Raw genomic sequence first — 19,330 nt, 5'->3', positions numbered from 1 at the left:
CCTTTTAGCCTTGGGCAGTCAGATACTCTTTTTTTTTCTATCTCTTTAATAAGACAGAAGCAGTAGTGAGTTAAGCATAGAAGAAAAGGTAAAATCCCACCAAAAAAAAAAAAATCTGGTATTTATCATGGTTTCTCTGAAAGATGTGCTCTAGTGCAATCAGAAATTGTTTTGGGGAAGTTCTATGACCTGAGTAACGCAGGAAGACAGACTAGCTGATCACAGTGGTCCTTTCTGGTCTTCAAATCTATGAAATTATGAATCAATTTTATTATGTGTGTTGTGGTAGTATCTAGGAGCCTCAGTCACAGACCAGGACCCTGTTGTGCTAGGCACTGTACCAGCACAGAACAAAAAGATGATCCCTGCCCCAAAGAGCTTACAATCTAAGTAAATCATGTGTAGTTATGTATGTACATGAGCTGGGGTGTTCATTCTCAATGCCCCTGCGGGAAATACTGTTGTATACATATGTGGTATATGTATTTGAAAATTTTTACAAAGCTCGAATACTTTTAGCAAACGATACCAAATAAATTTATAAATAGACTAACCACACACCTTTTCTTCTAGTGGATATGGTTCGCCAACGTTTGCTCAGGCGGAGAGGGAACAAAGTTCGAAAGCAAGTGCAAAGGCTATTTATGGTAAGCCTTGCTTAATAGATACTGAATCTGTCATTTAAACAGTGACTTTTTAAGTGTTGCAAGTGTGTGTGTGTGTGTGTGTGTATATCTAATATATGAAATTGATTTGTATCTGAGTTAAAACTAACTGTGCTAAAGAATAAGTTTTGTTCTTAATATAAAGTAGGCTTCTAACTGCTTACCTTTAACAAGTCACCATTCTTACAGTATTTATTGCAATAATGAGTTGAAGAATAGTCTTGTGGCCAAGGCACATGAGAGGGAATCAGGAGATCTGGAGCCTATTCCCAGCTGTGCTATAAACTTTGTGTGGCCACTTAACCTTTCTGTTTCTCAGTTTCCCCATTTGCAAAAAGGAAAGAATATGTATCTGCTTTTCAGAGGTGGTGGTAGGAATAATTCATTACTGCTTGGAAAGGTCTTTCTAGTCTTTGGATGAAAGATGCTGAAGAAAAGTGTTATTACTATTTATTGGAACTACCTACCATGGGGTATATAAAGAAACTCTGTCAAGGTTAACAGGTTCAAATCTGCCTCCTTTGGATTATGGTTTAGTGGTTAGAGTCGGGGGATGGGAGTTTGGACCCTGGGATTCTATTCCCTGAGCTTTGTAACTTTGAACAGGTCAACTAGTCTTTCTGTGTCTTGTTTTTTTCCCCACCTGTATGTTAGGTAGAAAACTCTGCCAAGAACTGCCTGATCCCTAAAGCAGTATATATTTCAGGGCACTGGCATTGCCTACCCTGAATAAATGCTTTCTTTCAAGAAAAAAAGAGATAAATTTTTACAGCTGCTAATAAGGAATCCTAGATCGTTATACCTTTTGCATTGTTCTATAAGGCATTGGTGTTGAATATATTTGACTGCTGTGTTCTACTTAAAGAAGTTTATTCTTTGTTAATAAATGGATCAATGGTAAACCAGTATGGAGATTTGAGGAAGCATGACCAAGAGTGGAATGAAAAAATGAACAGCTTTTAACTGAGTGCTTTCTTATTAACTTGGGAAGATCTCTTTCAGGCTTTCTCACATGATCCCTGTTATCCATCTCCATTGTCAAACCCACAGTATGTGAGGATAAAGCATATTTGTAGACAATGCTGTGTAGACACGTCCTTCCATAGCAAGCTGGTCATTTCCATCTTTGACCCCATGGGGTAACAGAAAAGTCAGAGACCAACCAGGATTAGTTTCTTTATACAAAAAGCCAGGAATACTTTCTACTTTTTAAAGAGCTATGACAACTCCGTGCTATACCTGGGTACCTGTTATGCTGTGCTACGCAGTGCTATCTTACGTATTTCTAAGGTGACTATCACTTTGGTATCTAAGTGCCCCCTTAACTTTGTGGTGGTATACACAATTTGCCTATAGTTCTCCTTATGTGCTAAGGGTGGGGTGGAGGTGGTTGTCTACAATTGACCTCACTGTTTGGATTTCAGGGTGTGAAGTCTTGCCCTAGCCCTTTGAATTTCCTATTACTCCTTCAGGAAGGTAAAATCAAAACATACTAGCTACATAACTAATTTACAGCAATTCTGAAAAATGTTTGGGGATATAGTTTTTCTGAGACACACTATTCAATTGCTTGGTACTATACACTGAGAAAAAAATCTCTATTGCGTACTGTTTAACTTAGCCCTGAAAAGAGGCCCTATGGTATTGATAATATAGGGTTTTCTTCCAGCTCTCTGTTTCTACACGATTCATAGAAACATTTTTCCTATCAAATGTTAGAACGTTGGCTACCAGGGTAAATGGAGGAGGAGCCATTTATAGTTATACCTGTCCTGTGTCTATAGGATTAAACATAAGTCATTGCCCAGAATCAGTTCAGATGCTGTGTTTCATGTACTAGGGTAAGCATAAGATTTAAAATACTAAAGGCTCTTTTGTTACCCCAGGATTACATCATGACAGGGCCATCACATCTCCCTCCATCCTCCTTAGGCAGATGGATAGAGTTTAATTGTTGCACGTGCCTCTCTCAGATGTCACCTTAACAAGGGACCATCTGCCTGTTATGTTCTAAATGTAGAATTAAATGTAGTATTTAAATATTGTGTAGAGGTACAATGATCTCAACACTGTGTAAAAATTAAAACAAATGTCTCTTAACTTGTTCTGACGTCCAGAAGGAGGTTTGAGGCAGACCAGTTGAAAGTCTCTGGTAAAGATAAAAGGGGGAAAAAATAGAGGTGACCTCATGGTAGGAGTCTACTACAGATGATCAGATCAGGAAGACGAGGAGGATATGGCATTTCTAGAACAAACAACAAAAATATCCAAAACACAAGCCCTGGTAGTCATGGGGGAATTTAACTACCTTGACATCTGTTGGAAAAAATAATACAAAAAAATAAAAATTTTCCAACAAGTTATTGTAATATATTATGGACAACTTTTTGTTTTAGAAAATGGCAGAACCAGCAGACAGCCATTTCAGACTTGATTCTGACCAACAGGGAAAAATAGCTAGTGAGTCTGTAGGTGGAAGGCAATTTGAGTGAAAGTCATCATGAAATGATAAATTCCATAATTCTAAGGAAAGGAAGGAGTCAGAACAGCAGAATAAGGACAATGGACTTCCAAAACAAACGTCAACAAACTCAGAGAATTTATAGGTAAGCTCCAAGGGAAGAGAATCTAAGGGATAAAGAAGTTCGGAGAGCTTCAATAAAACAGTATTAAAGGTAGAACAGCAAACTGTTATGGAAAGATAGGAAGAGGACATTATGTCTCCAGCAGAGCTCTTTAATGACCTGAAAATCCAAAAGGAATCCTACAAAGAATAGCAACGTTGACAAATTGTGAAGGAGGAAAACAAAAAATAGTAGAAGCATGCAGGGACAAAATCAGAAAGGCTAAGTCACAAAATGAGTTACACCTAGCAACTGACATAAAAAGCAATAAGAGGAGGTTATTTAAATACATTAGGTATGTAGGAGAAGGAACGTGCAGGTCCTCTATTCAGTATGGAAGGAGAGATAACTGGTGGCATCAAAAAGGCTGAGGTGTTTAATACTTGTTTTGCGTCAGTCTTCACTAAAAGTGTTACTGGTGACCAGATACTCAACACAATATTAACAAGGGGGAAGGAATGCAAGCCAAAATAGTGAAAGAACAGGCTAAAGAATATTTACATAAGTTGACAGCAACGAGACATTGGTCAATATGATATCAGAATACACGTCTGTGTTTGAGGACAAACTCAAAGAAAACTGAAGTTAATGCAAGTAAGGAAGGTGAAAGAAGAGCTGTTGATTGAAGTTGCAGGAGAGAAGCTGAATCAGAAGAAAAAGTGTGTACACTAGGGAAGTACACTTGCATAGGAGAGCGATCTGGATAGTTGAAGAACCATCCAGTGTGGTTGGGCAGCAGTGAAAAATGTGACAGAAGTATTGTGGGACTGACAATATGTAACAAAATGGAAGGAAAAGCGTATGCTGCATGTGTTTATCCCTGCCTGCTTTATGGGTTGAAAATGGAGGGTCTTACAGAGATGAAAGAAAACAAGATATAGGTAACCGAAAATAATATAGTGAGGAGAATGATAGACAAGTGGATGATGGACAGTGTGTACATGGAAATTAGGGGGAAGGTGAACTCTGTGATAGGCTGCAGAGTGCACATTTCAGTCAGCTAATAAGAATGGGAGAAGAACGACCAGCAAAGAGAGCCTGGGGAGAAAAGGACAACAAGAAAAGAAGTGGAAGAACAAGGATAGGATGGAAAGGCTCTGTTAAGAGATGTTTGAAGACAAAGGGACTGAAACTCCAAGACACACAAACCTGTACCATCAAGTGGAAGAGATGGTGTAGAATTTTAGACACCTCCAACCCCACAAGCAGAAACAGGAAAAGGAGTCAAGAAGTGAAGTGAAGTTGTATTCAAGTCAGCAGGGCTTGATGAATTTCATCCTAGGGTAGGTAAGAAACTAGCTGAAGCAATCTTGGAACGGTTAGCAATTATCTTCGAGAATTCTTGAAGGATGGGTGAGGTCCCAAAGGACTGAAGAAGGGCAAACATAGTACATGCCTTTAAAAAGGGGAACAAGATGACCTCAGGAATTATGGACCATTCAGCCTAACTTCCATACCTGGAAAGATACTGGAACAAATTATTAAACAATCAGTGTATAAGCTCCCAGAGGATCATAGGGTTATAAGGAATTGCCAGCATCAATTTGTCAAGAACAAATCATTCCAAACCCCTAACTTCCTTCTTTGACAAGGTTTCTGTCCTAGTGGATAAGGGGGAAGCTCAAGATGTGATTTATTTCAATTTTAGTAAGGATTTTGACACAGCCTCTCGTGATGTTCCTATAAACAAACTAAGGAAATGTGGTCTAAGTGAAATTACTATAAGGAGGGTGCACAACTGGTTGAAAGACTGTTCTCAAGGAGTAGTTATCAATGGTTCAGTGTCAAACTGGAAGGACATGTCTAGTGGGTTCTACATGGGTCAGTGGTGGATTTGGTACTATTCAGTATTTTCATTAATGATTGGATAATGGAGTGATCAGTGTGCTTATAAAATTCGAATGACACAAAGCTGGGAGGGGTTGCAAGAAGATAGGACTAGAATTTAAAACGATCTTGAGAAATTCCAAAATAGGTCTGAAATCAGCAAGGTGAAGTTCAATAAAGATAGGTGCAAAGCACTACAGTTGAGCATGAAAACTCAAATGCACAATTACAGCTTGGGAAATAACTGGCTAGTGGTAGTACTGCTGAAAAAAATCTGGGATCACAAACAGAATATGCATCACCAATGTGGTACAGTTACAAAAAAAGTTACCATGTTATCAATAGGAGTGTTGTATGTAAGACATGGGAGGCAATTGTCTTGCTTTGCTTGGCACTGGTGAGGCCTCAGCTGGAGTATTGTGTCCAATTCTAGGTGCCACCCTTTAGGAAAGATGTGGTTAAACTGGAGAGAGTCTGGAGGAGAGGAACAAAAATGATAAGACTGAGAAAAGCTGACCTATGAAGAAAGGTTAAAAAATCTGGGTATGCTTAGTCTTGAGAAAAGAAAACTGAGGGAGGACCTGTTAACTGTCCAATATGTTAAGGGTTGTTATAAAGAGGAATCTCTGTCACTGGAGGTTTGTAAGAACAGGTTAGATAAACACCTGTCAGGGATTGTCTAGGTTTAGTTGGTCCTGCCTCAGTACAGGGAGCTGGTCGGGATGACTCCTTGAGGTCCCTTCCAGTCCTGCATTTCTATGCCTCTTTTAACATAACTCAAGTACAGTTCCTGTTTATTTTAATATTAAATTCCTTAGTGATCCTTTTTAAACAGGAATTTCTGCATCCTGTATGCACTCCCTGGACAAACAAATCACACATAATTAGAACATTAGGAAGTAGGTAAGAAAACCCAGTAAGAAAAATGTTGATCAAAGTTTCATTTTATAGAACATTTTTTATGTGACCAGGACACAGCTTTACTCTTCTGGCTGTCTTCCCAGCTCTGTATTATCATCCATTCATTTTAAACTAAGAAGTGTAGCAGAATGAGCCTAATTATCTACAAATGTAGAATTGTTCTTTGTCTTGAAGTGCTGGATCTCCCTGAGTTTTTATTTCAAACACAATAGATAATTTCAGGTATGGAATTTTCATTTATGAAAAAAATAGGAACCATGGGGGTGGATTTGAGATTAGTGATGGACAGAAGAGGCTTTCATTTCTAAATATCTTAGAATCCAGCCCAGATTAGTATTAATTGACAGTTATCATATCATTGCTATTTGGTGACCTGTGTAAAATGAGTTGGTGATTTCAGTTCATTTTCAGCAGTATTAGAAACATCACAATACTACAATTGCAGTTGCCAGGGGTGGAATGGATATGAAGATTCAACTCTCCAGCAAGACCTTGAGAGAAAAGTTTGCTCTGTTAACTGCGTATGCTTTATATGTTCTGGCTCTAGGACTGTCAGTCAGTTCCACCAAATATGTGTAAATTGGAGAAAAAATGGTAGTAATGCCTGTATTTAAAAATGCGTCTGAAATCTCTCTTAAAAGCAATGTAGTTTATTTTATTATATTTTTAATATTTTTAGTAACTGTAGTACCATCTAGTTGCCTTCAGCATGTCTCTACAATAGTGGTTTTCAACCTGTGGTCCATGGACCCCGGAAGTCCCCAGACTGTGTCTAATTTTGAAAAGGGTCCTCACTTCCATTTGAAATTTTTAGGGGTCCTCAAATGAAGAAGGTTATAAAACACTGTCCCTACAACATTCTCCCTTTCTTAATGTTAAGGAATTTTTAGCAGGGGGACGATGGGGAAAATTTTTACTCTTTTTGTTTCAATGTTTCAGTTGCTTTTTGTAATTATCCCAGCATCAGCCTTTGTTCCTGGCTTGTCCCCTTGTAAGAAACAGCCACAGCCCTTTGCACTCACTGACCGGTTTTTATGTCATAAAGGGAGAGGCTAAAAAAATTGTTGTGGATTCTCCTGAACATGCTCAGTAGCAATATATCTGTTGCTTAAGCTTTATCATCTAGGAGGACAAAATTTTCAAACGTGCCAATGTCCTATTTTCAGAAGTGATTTAGGAGCCTAAATCTCATTGAGAGCCAGTGAGATTGTGTGCTCGCTTTCTTAAAATTTGTTGAGAGGACGGTGCTCAAACTTTCATGCATTGAAAATGTCAGCCCTGAAGTACTTAGATAGATATGTGTCTAATGTTAATACCTAAAAGTTGTTTCTCTACAGTGGTCATTCTGAGAAAATTGACAGTTACCTTTGATACCATTAGCTCAGTATTTACAATATTTCCTAGGAGGGCCTGATATTTAGCATTTTCAGTATTCCTTACATGTACAAAATACTGAGGGCATCTCTCTTTATAGAAGGCATTTGACATGTTTTTAAGTGTAATTGGCATACATTTCACTGAATTAATTTCCTCCCATTGACTACATATTGGGCCCAGCATGGCAGTGGAAGCTTCTTCACACTATCTTACCAACTTGGCTCAATCTTGATATGAGGACTGTCTTCTCTGCATAGTTAGCCTGAGTGATTGATTGGCACATGAGTCTTAGCTTAGCCTAGGTGTGAGCATCCCTACAGCAAAACCCTGCCCATGTTACTGTGTCCTCAATGATTCTGCTCTTGCCTGTATGTGTCTGGGAGCAAAGCCCATGGTTCTTTGTGCTGAGACACTCAAGGATTCTTTCCCAGTCAGTTGTGTCAATTGAAGGAGAACTTGTCTGTTTTCAAGGGGGAACTATGGGAAAGGCATTGGAGGACTATCAGTACTTTTGTGGGGTTTTTTTTTTGTCTGCATCCTCATTGCAAAGTGGCAAGTACCAGCCAGAGTTAAACCTGACCTATATTCCAAGCCTGGTAAACTAGCCTGGGCTTAAAATTACCTCCAAACTGTGTCAAAGGTTTTGCAGTGTGGATAGTGGGCATGGGTGAGGTGGGGCTAACACTTGGGTAAGAGCCCAGATTAACTGTGTAGTGAAGATATACCCATAAACGTGGCCACCTCTGTAGGGTAGTTCAGTCTCCATGACTATTTAGTCTTTTCTTTCTTTCATCTGAGACTATTAATTGTTCCAATTGTGAAGTGAGTGATGGTATTTGTGATGTGAAAACTTGTACGCGATCACTCACTTTTACATGGCAATCAAATGGTAAGAACTTTTGATTACTACTGTCTTGGCCTTTTCTGTGTCAGTGACCTCTTCATTTTCAACTCCTTTCCTGCCTGGACCATCCAGTTCTCTTGAGAGTTGCCTTAGGATATATTTTCTCCTTCGAGATGAGAGCTGTCAGGTAACTCATAGAAAAAATGCCCTACGCATTTTTAAAATACCTGACGTTTGCTTCTGAAATGAACTTTAAACTCTTAATCTTTTCTGTTGAAATCTTAATCTTATCTATTGTTCTAAAGTTAGCTTCTCCATCTGTCTCCTGTGGAACTGCTTCTGGTTGTCACAAGAGCTCTGTGGTTTCACTTTGGAGCCAATAGTGATGATGCACTGGGCTTTTGCCAGTGAGTGATGATAAAACAATGACATTCTTTTGCAAAACTGAGTTGATGGTGCACGATAAATTGTTTGATCATATCTTTCAGCAGTGTGCCTAATAATGAAACATACTTCCTTTTGGAGTCTAAAATTTCTAGCTTCTTCAGGACACTTCAATAAACCATGTGTTTTTATATTTAAAGAACAGTAATTATAATTGTGCTGATGCTTAGATGGTAGGGATTAAATTGCTTGTGAATTTTCATATTTTTCAGTACTTAATGCAAAGCAAAGTCTGGAAGGCTTTTAAAATGTACACTGTATAATTACAAGCTCCAAGATGTCACAACCAGGTCAAGGGATCCATAGAGCTAGGCATGCTACAGATATGATAAAAGGCTTAATATTTATATTTATATTTGTTAAAGTGTGTGTATCTCTCTCTCTCTCTCTCTCTCTCTCAAACCATAATTGATCCCAAAAGGCCCAATCAGCGTACTCCTTTTGGCCCTGTCCCTTATCCAAAAGGGCAGAAACCATTTTGAATCTGTCTAGTCCTTTCAGCACTGCCTACCTGAGAGAAATTTGGCTCGCTAACCATTGTGTGGTCTATCTAGCATGCCTGTAACTCTCCTGGTGTGTGTCTACATGCACGTGCAGTCCCAGCAGTGCACAGTTGTCACAACACCTGTTTTGATTGCCACCAGGCCTAACTCCACGGCTGAAGCACAGATAGGATAGTCCCATCAGTGAAAATAGTCCTCCCCTCCCTGCCCCCCAGTGCACCTGTACATCTGGGCATATCTCACCTTTCAATTCCCTGCCATTGCAGGGGCCTCGGGCATTGGTGGTACCTTGGTCTCTCCTGTTCTCTACCTGTGGCACACAGTTTCCTGAGAACTGAAATATTTTGACCTAACTAAAGTCTTTGGGCATAATGTAGGGGTATCAGGATGAAATTTGATGGTCTGTGGTAAACAGAAGGTCAGACTGATCCAAAGGTTCCTTCTAGCCTTGTACTCTATGAAACTGTGAAATAAGTGAAGGGTGGGGGACAATGCTTTTATTCTTTTTGTGCACCAGCCCATATGGGGAGAAAAACATATGCACCATACATAGATTGCCCTGGGATTGAATAAGTATTCCTAAGCAGTGGAACACTAGACATCGGGATTCTTGATTTCTGTTTCCGGCTCTGTGAGCTGAATGTTTCCTTATGGTTACAGAAAGCATAGCTAAATATAACATCACTCCTGTTTGGCTCATCTGTTGGAATGGAGCCTGAGACCTCTATATGTAAAAACATGAGCCTTTACCACTTGAGCTAAAGAACATGATGTGTCTTAGTATGAAAGTAATAGAAGAATCATAGACATCATATGTCGTCTAGCCACTAGAGGGTGACACAGAGCCACACTGTTAGGCACACAGGCACAGGCACCTAATTTGTCATGTTCCTTCTGAAAGATGTTTGGCAAAGTGGTTGAGACTTGACTGTTATATTAGAGTCCTGGGTTCTGTCCATAGCTCCTCCTGAAGGGACCTTGTTCAAGCTCTGGCTTGTCTTACCCGTGAAACTCATGAGTGATAGCTACCCCCTAAAGTATGAAACTTTTTTTCATAGTAAGTTGTGAAGGGCACAAAAATATTAACAGCAGTCAGTAAGTGAGCTGGGGCTAGAACTCTGAGTCTTTGGGCTTGCAATTGAATGTACCTTCCACTGGGTTCCAGGCCAGAGTGAAGGGGAGTCCCTCCCTCTTTCTTGTTTGCTTCCCCAAAATGGTATGAAGGCTATACTTTTTCCTATCATCACAAGATTGTCTGCAGCAGAGGCAAAAATCACAATAAATTCAGAGAGCTGACAACACTAATGGAGTTTCCAAAGGCACAGATAACTGTAAACAAGTCCACATCAGAGGAATTACAATCCCAGCTTAATCAGTGTTCTTATGTGTATTTGAGAAGATAGTAGCAGACAGGGATTCAACTAGGCACTCAGATACTATGGTGACAAATGTAGTATAAGCACGGGTCTAGATTAGAATAGTGAATCTCCTAGCCAGTCAGAGAGCTCACACTATGAGTAAAGTGGTACAAAGACTTTACCTTACCATGTGATTTGATTTTTAGATCTATGCTGTTATAATTCTTTTGATTAGACTTCTTCAGCTGTGGAGCATAATTAATAGATTGACTTAAATCTGTGTTTCTTTTTCTTACCATCATCAAAAAATTATTGTAGGTAGCTATTGTTTTAGGCATTTCAACTGTTTAAATTACCTGTGGTACTGGTGCTAAACTACATTTCTACAAGTTTAGTGTTTTGGATATGAACGTGGTTTGATAAGAGAGACTATCTGATTAAATAGAATAAACTCAATGGTTTTGACACTTGTATTAATTCTATCTGGCTGTGCCCGTTGTGGAGCCTTAATAACTCTCTTCATGCGTGGAGGGAACTGATGAGCTGGACCTGGGAAACAAGATGATTACAATGGAGAGTGAAAGCATAAAGGGAAAAGTGTTAACTTTCATTAAATCAACAACTTCCATAGTTCATTCTCAAGAGTCACCATGAGAAATATTCTTATTGAAATAACTTGCAATAGGCAGGCAAATGGCAAACACTTCCGTGTTGCTGTATGGCTGTCAAAATGATACTAGTGAATATTAATTAGATACTTTAATTTCCACATTTGGATTTCATTCCAGTAGCACATCAGAGAATTGTAAGTATTTAGTCTTAGACAGAAAAACAGTGTGGCCTGAGCCTAAGAAATGTCAGTGTCAATCTTTTGGAGCTGCTGTAAAAGTTTCCAAAAGTGTATTCGTAGAAACAAGATAAATTTAATTTAAGGCTCTACTGAGTTTTATGTAACATTTAATCAAATATCTGGAAGTGGTATTAGGACCAAGCCAAATTAGAAGTAGAAAAGTGGACACAAGAGATCCATTTCCTGGACACTACAGTGCAAATAAGCGATGGTCACATAACCACCCTATACCGAAAACCTACTGACCTCTATACTTGCCTACATGCCTCCAGCTTTCATCCAGACCACATCACGTGATCCATTGTCTACAGCCAAGTTCTAAGATACAACCACATTTGCTCCAATCCCTCAGACAGAGACAAACACCTACAGGATCTCTATCAAGTGTTCTTAAAACTACAATACCCACCTGCTGAAGTGAAGAAACAGATTGACAGAGCCAGAAGGGTACCCAGAAGTCACCTACTACAGGACAGGCCCAACAAAGAAAGTAACAGAACGCCACTAGTCATCACCTTCAGCCCTCAACTAAAACCTCTCCAGCACGTGATCAAGGATGTACAACCTATCCTGAAGGACGATCCCTTACTCTCCCAGACCTTGGGAGACAGACCAGTCCTCGCTTACAGACAGCCCACCAACCTGAAGCAAATACTCACCAGCAACTACACACAACAAAAATACTAACCCAGGAACCTATCCGTGCAACAAATGCCATTGCCCACTCTGTCCACATATCTATTCAAGGGACACCATCATAGGACTTAACCACATCAGCCACACCATCAGGGGCTCGTTCACCTGCACATCTACCAATGTGATATATGCCATCAATAGAAAATTGTTTTGTACTAAGCTGCTAGTCCATCACTAGCAGAATCAGTTTGGGTGTTTTATAAATAATTGCTACTGTGTTAAATATGTATTTAATTAAAAAAGAATCACTTAAGGAAATATTCAAACATTGAATTTGAAAGCCAGGAAATTTATGGTAGATGTAAGTTAATGAAAAAGGAGAAAAGGATTGTATTAATCAAATAGCAGAAAATACATACATCTTACAGACAGGCAAACATATTATTACATCATACAGTCGTACTGGCCTCAAGAGTAGCTTTGTGAGGAGGGTGATGCAGTAATCCAGTCTGGAGGTTACTATAGGAAAAACCATGAAAAATTAATTCCTAACACTCGCAAATGAAAGGTGGGGTTTTTTGTTGTTGTTTTGTTTTTTAATGGGACAAACCCTCTACATTATTTATCATCTTGATCTTGGTTAAGGGAAAATTTGGGTCAACATTTTCAAAAATAAGAGCCTGTTTTTAAAATCAAATTCCTAAAAGGATCTGATTGGAAGAATATTCTGTCAAAATCTGCAGTTCTCTTGAAATCAAAATATATTGTGAATTTCACTGGATATTTTGTTTAAAAAAGAAAATCGGGAGGGGGAAGTTCCAGCAATGTTGGGACATCCTACTTTGACATTTTTGGAATGAGACATTTTAGTTTTTTGTTTTGAAATGACTTTTTATATAACATAAGACAACATAAAAAGTTGACATCGTAACAAGACTGTTATTGAAACAAAATGTTTTGATCAACCCTAAACTATTTATTAATTTTTAAAATTTCCTTCATAGAGAATTTCGTAGTTTTGGAGCAGGAGGGACCTCTGATGCCCAGAAAAAAGGGCATGAGAGTAATTGCCCTATGAGGGAAGTACAAAAGAGAATGTTCCTTGTGTGGAAAAGTCTGATAATAGTGGAAGGGTATAACCTGGAACTGAGAAGGACAAGTACCAAAGGAATGGAGTCTTGTGACAGGTTCTCAAAGTTAAAGTCCCTGCAAGGAGAGGCGGAGCTATTTTGTTGACTCACGCTAATGTATGCTGGAAGCCAGACCATATGGGGTACACTAGCTCCAATCCAGAATATAAAGCTGTTTGTGTAGCCCTTTATGAAGGGAAATGCAAACTAGGGTCAGGGATTAAAGGGTTTTGCAGGAAGAACCATAAAATGCAAGCAAAGCCCTAGGAGAGCATAGACTGAAATTGATTTTTTTCTACTGAAGGTACCAAAAAAGGAAAACCTCAGGAAATGGTTAATTCTGGACACTAATGTCTATGTCAAGAATGGAGACTCTGTCTGCTCATGAGCCTCCTTCTGTCAACCCATCCTGGGCAGTCCCTGGGAACTGGCTCTGAGGAAGACTGGATAATAAGCAGCTGAGTTGGCCATGTCAGGGAAGGGAGTGAAACTTCCTAACCATTGAGCTTTAAATGGGTATTTGAAAAAATTATTCTGCCAGAAATGACTACCAGTATTTAGGCTGAAATTGGGATGTATATGTATTAGAAGCCAAATTTTGGAACAGCTTTAAGTGTACAATATATTTTCTGGCAGATATTTTCTCTAAAGGTTGAGAAGTCTCAGTGCAGTGATTGTTTCTGCTAATGTTTTTAACCATAATTGAGAGAATAAGTGTTACGTAAATCTTTGGGATCTGGTAGAATCTATCTGATTTTGCCAGACAGATTTGAGCAAATTGGGATTATATAATGCATGATGGAAAATACTATAAGAGCACTTCTCCAATAGAATTCTTAATTTCTCCTTGTAATAGTACTTCCAGCTTTCTACTTTTGCTTCTGGAATGTGTATTATATCCATTATCTAGCGCCGTACAAAATCATCTGTGAGGTAGTCTCTGCTGGGTGACTGGCCTCCCAAATATTTTCTGCAGAGTGCCCCTCATAATTGAGATACAGATCACTGTTGGATGTTGCCAAACATCACACATATGTAGATATCTAAAAAATTGTGAGGAAACGCTCCTGTATCTGTAATGATAGTAAATGATAGTGAGTGATGAATATAGATATTTGTGAGCTCTGCTCACAATTCTCTGATTTTTATAAACAGCTTTTTTTTGGTTCTGTTCTGAGTAGAGTGTGTGCCCACACCAGTTGTTAATTACCTTTTATTTATATATATATATATATATATATATATATATATATATATATATATATAAAACAGTGTGAAAGTATTACCTTCCTGGGGCTAAAAACCTTTCACGTGGCATCTTGTCTACGAAAAGTGCTGTGCTGTTCTGTTGGATGGGGACATGTTTGTTGCTGCTGCTGGCATACAGTGCTTTTGGAGGTGCTATCTTTGCACTAAGCCAGGGGTGGGCAAACTACCACCCGGGGGCCACATCTGACCCTTCAGACGTTTTAATCTGGCCCTTGAGCTTCTGCTGGGGAGCAGGGTCCGGGGCTTGCCCCGCTCTGCGCGTGCTGTGGCTCCACATGACTCCCACAAGCAGAGGAATGTCCCCGTTCCGGCTCCTATGCGTAGGGGCAGCCACGGGGCTCCACATGTTGCCCCCACCCCAAGTGCCACCCCTGCAGCTCCTATTGGCTGGGAATCATGGCCAATGGGAGCTGCAGGGGCGGCACCTGCAGATGGGGTAGTGCACAGAGCCGCCTGGACACACCTCCGTGTAGGAGCCAGAGGGGGGGACATGTCGCTGCTTCCGGGAGCTGCTTGAGTTAAGCACCGCCTGGAGCCTACACCCCTGACCCACTCCTGCGCCCCAACCCCCAGCCCTGATCCCCCTCCTGTCCTCTGAACCCCTCGGTCCAAGCACAGAGCACCCTCCTGCACCCCAAACACGTCATCCCCAGCCCCACCCCAGAGCCCGCATCCCCAGCTGGAGCCCCCACCCTCCCCACGCACCCCAACCCCTGCCCCAGCCCGGGGCCCCCTCCTGCACCCTGAACTCCTAATTTCTGGCCACACTCCCAGCTGGAGCCCTCACTCCCTCCCACATCCCAACCCCATTTCATGAGCATTCATGGCCCGTCATACAATTTGCCCACCACTGCACTAAGACTAAGGTGTTTAGCAGTTGTGCACACTAAAGATCATAGGCCACCTTTTGGAAGAGTTGCACGTTGGCCTGTTATGACCTTAAACGAAATGCAGTGTAACCACCATGCAAACCAGAGTTTCTTTAATGTATAAGTATAATAGAGGTGTATATTTTAATATTTTTAATTAATATTGTTTTAATTTTACAAACTTTACAGCAGATGTAAAATTCCTTGTCCCAGTTTAATTTGGTGAAAGCAAAAACGTTAATCTATGTAACCGTCTGTTTGAAAAAGCCCAGCGGGTCAAGCTTTCAGTAAATCAGAACGTGCAGTGGTTTTTCTACATGTCCTCTTTCCTGTTGCACGACATCCAATTATTCCTTTACAGCTAGTAAGTTAAGACTGTTGCCCTGTCATCTTTGGGATGGAAATAATTATAGCTATTGGGTTAAATCAGACATTGCTTTTTTAATTCCCTTGTTTTGTTAGGAACAGATGGACTTTACTTCTTCAGATCATCATCCAAACAAAAAAAGAAAGGTAGCAAATGAAGTAGAAGTGGTTTATTGAGTGTTTTGTGGGGTGTGTGTTTGCGTTTTTTTTTTAAACACTTCTGAAAATAAGTAATATGCTGCAAAAGCAAAAATATTAGTAACAGTTAAATTAAAGCATTAAATGCCAAGGACATTTGTATTGGTGTTTCTAAGTAATTAAATTAGAGCAGATGATGGGGATTTTTTTTACAATATGCCCTTGTGCACTATCCTAAATGCATTTTCTGGTAATCCACAGTAGTCTGGTATTTGGTTGATTGTACTGCAGACTAATCTCACTAAAGCAAACTGAATAACTGTTGTAAGTTAATTGCCCCTGGGTGGCTCTATTTCAGTAAGCAACACTGGCCTTCTGGGAAGAATGACAGCAAGCTACCAAGAGTTCTCTGTAACTACTGCCTTCTATGAGATGCGCAGACACGATGAAACTACGGGCCTGTATCTCCTGCTAACTATCACCTGCTAAGCAATATCCCACTGAAATCATGGGAATTGAGGGTACTTCACTTCTTGCAACATAAGCGTCCTGAGTTATTAAACCCACACTCTACCTGACTTGAAATACCCATGTAAAGAAACACGGTTTGGGAAGGCCCTTTGTTTTACATTGGTCTAAGACCTCAATGGGTATCATTCTTTTCTGCTGTAAGCCCTCCCAAAAGATCTGTATAATTTATTGACCCTAAGGTCTTAAATAACTATTCAACCCAAACCTGGCTTCATTTTTAGTAGTTGAAGTAGTGCTTTGATGTAGTTAGCTCTCGGAGACTATTAACACAATAGCACACTTCATTTTTCACCAATGCACAAGTTGTCTCTGTGGTGAAATTGAGATATCAGTTTTTCTCAGCTTGAAACCCAGTTCATCAAAATGCTCATTTATCTCATCTTAAGGCAGAAAAATTGATTATTTAAAAAAACAAAAATACCGAAAACTAAATCCTGAAAACCTTATCCTGTCAGGTCTCCTATTAACGTCACTTGGGACTTTGCCCGAGAAAGGAAAGAAATATTAGGCCCTTCAGTGATTATGAGTAAAGGTCCAAATATTACATTAAGAATATTTTTGTATTAAATTAAGATGAGATGCTTTTTTCACTGATTATGACATTGTCATATGTATTATTTTTTCCCCACTGGCATAAAATAGACCCAACATAATATTTCTGATTTTGCAGCGTTACAGAACAGTCAGAAGAATAGAAGATATTTCTTTTAGAGTAATTCAGTGTGGCAGTTCTGTACTGCATCTTCTGCATTTGTCCTTCCTCAGCCTATTTCTACACCAGTAATTCATTTATTTTGAATATTTGGGAAGAAAGAAAGAAAGAAAGAAAGAAAGAAAGGCAAATCAGATTTGTGTGTTTTTAAAATAATTTCCAAAATAGTCAGTCCTGATATTTAAGATATTGATTAGGACTTTTTTTCTGCTAATTATTGGGGCTTTTTAGCTACAGAGTAGTAATATATAACAAGGCACACTTGGTTTCAGAGTACATTAATGCATATACGAAAAGCCCCAAGCCAGTTTTGCTAGCTACATAAGTGGGAAGTCAAAGATTTAATATTCAAACTTTACAATACCATATTTTCAAACAATACTTAAAATGCCAATAACCTGCTGTATTCTGAATTGTTGTGTTGAGTCTAGCTTTTTGTTTGCCTCCTACTGGCTTTTTTCATGGTATTGTTCATGTGGATATATATTGTGCTCGGGGCTACGATGAGGTGAAGGCTTTTCCTTTTGAGTATGATAAGTAACAGCTTTTCTTTTTCTGCATTTGTATAAAAATATTGTGGGGTATCTGAGACACTTTTAAAAGATACAAGCTTCAGCACAACATGGAAGCAGGTGAATAATTACTCTCTTAATTATTATTTTTTAGAGCAAAGAAAGAGTTATGCACGGGACAGTGCCAGCAGCATATCCGAAACTTCACAGTATCATGTGGAGGTAAGACTGAGATTTCCAATTGGAAAAATAGCAAATTTTTAGGGTAAAATGCAAGGTCTAGTTTACTCTTCCTCGTGCAGTTCTACATAATATGCAATGATTTGTTTCCCCCCAAGTAGTGTCTATAGATTTGAAGACATATACATCATCTAAAATGTTTTGCCAGGCAAATGTCACTTTTAGTATAATATACATTTGATTATGTCTTAGATCCTGCAGCTAGACCACAATGGGCTACAATTGTGTCAGTTTTTATGAGCAAAGCAGGATTGCCTGCAGTGACTATTTGCAGTGGAAAGGGATGTGTCTATGCAAAATCTAGGGGCCTCAGGAAGTGATGTTGATAATTCAATAGGTGATGTGCTTTTTTCCTTGAGCTTGTTGCCTTCTAGTCCTCAGGCACAGTGTAGAGATGATCTGTGTCACTGAAGCTCCATGTTGGATGAGATGGAAAATGGAGGCTTTGATAAAATATCATCATCATCATCGAGCTCAGACTGGTATTCACAAGAGCAGGGGTCTTAACCTCAGGGCTAGCTACATTCTGTTATGGTTAATTATGTTCTGCCTACCAAATTCTCCCTACTTTGCAATGCAGAGTTTATTTCTTGCTTCCTGTCCTAAACTGCTGTGCAGAATTACTGTATGTTGATGTCGTGTTCTACCCCAGGAGTAAATCCATTTAAATTCTGCAGGGGAGCAAGCATAGGCGCTGACTTTCTCTCTTTCCTGTGGGTGCTCAACCGCCCCTCTACCCCACCCCCACTCCACCCCTTCAATGCCCCTCCCACCCCGCCTCTTCCAATCCCTTCCCCAAAATCCCTGCCCCAACTCTGCCCCCTCCCTGCCCCTATTCCAACTCCTTCCCCAAATCCCCACTCCGGCTCCACCTCTTCCTCACCTCCTCCCCTGACCGAGCCACATTCCCGCTCCTCCCCATCCCTCCCGGAGCATCCTAATGCTGCCAAACAGATGTTTGGCGGCGGCCAGGCGGGAAACTCTGGGAGGTAGGCGGAGGAGCGGGGAAGCAACGCGCTCAGGTGGGGCGGGAGTGGAGGGGAGCTTGGCTGTCAGTGGGTGCAGAGCACCCACTAATTTTTCCCCATGGGTGCTTCAGCCTTGGAGCACCCACGGAGTCGGCACCTATGGAAGCAAGACCTGGATGCTCACATATTGTGAGCACTTTGTGATCCTTTGTCATATAAGACAATTTAAAATATAAGACATCATATTACAGCCTTATTCTGATACGACAGTAGACATTCTGTTGTGTAAACCAAGCAGCACTGTTGTGGGACTAAATTAGGTCCTGCCAATGCCATAAATTCACAGTTCCTCATTGTTCAGCTTTAAATTCAGAACCTGTATAAGTTGTTACATGTTTGATGGTTCTCAGCATCATCTTACATTCTATTGCTCAGCTCGCCTTCACAATCTGCTTGCAAAGAAATACTTATGTTGCTTTTGACTCTGTATGGTTTTGGCTACTTTAGAAATTAAAGTTAGGTATTGGTACTCTATTGGCATAAAGA

At 39.9% G+C, this 19,330-nt stretch overlaps 1 protein-coding gene across 21 annotated transcripts in view; it reads left to right on the top strand.

Annotated features, from left to right (window-relative positions):
• EPS8 (EGFR pathway substrate 8, signaling adaptor) overlaps window positions 1–19,330 on the top strand; it is a 199,669-nt gene that overhangs the window by 121,376 nt on the left and 58,963 nt on the right. For 13 of the 21 annotated variants that reach the window (XM_024101989.3, XM_024101991.3, XM_065567536.1 and 10 more), the window contains 2 exons: window positions 574–647; window positions 17,731–17,798. In XM_024101989.3, coding sequence (XP_023957757.1) covers window positions 574–647; window positions 17,731–17,798 — 142 coding nt within the window. Of the gene's footprint in view, window positions 1–573; window positions 648–15,779; window positions 15,831–17,730; window positions 17,799–19,330 lie in introns of all 21 variants that reach the window. The other 8 variants (XM_065567473.1, XM_065567446.1, XM_065567453.1 and 5 more) reach the window with 1 other exon arrangement.

Source organism: Chrysemys picta, chromosome 1 (genome assembly GCF_011386835.1).
Source record: "Chrysemys picta bellii isolate R12L10 chromosome 1, ASM1138683v2, whole genome shotgun sequence".
Taxonomy (NCBI): Eukaryota; Metazoa; Chordata; order Testudines; family Emydidae; genus Chrysemys; species Chrysemys picta.
The sequence above is the reverse complement of the archived record's forward strand: the minus strand, read 5'-3'. Positions and strand labels throughout refer to the sequence as shown.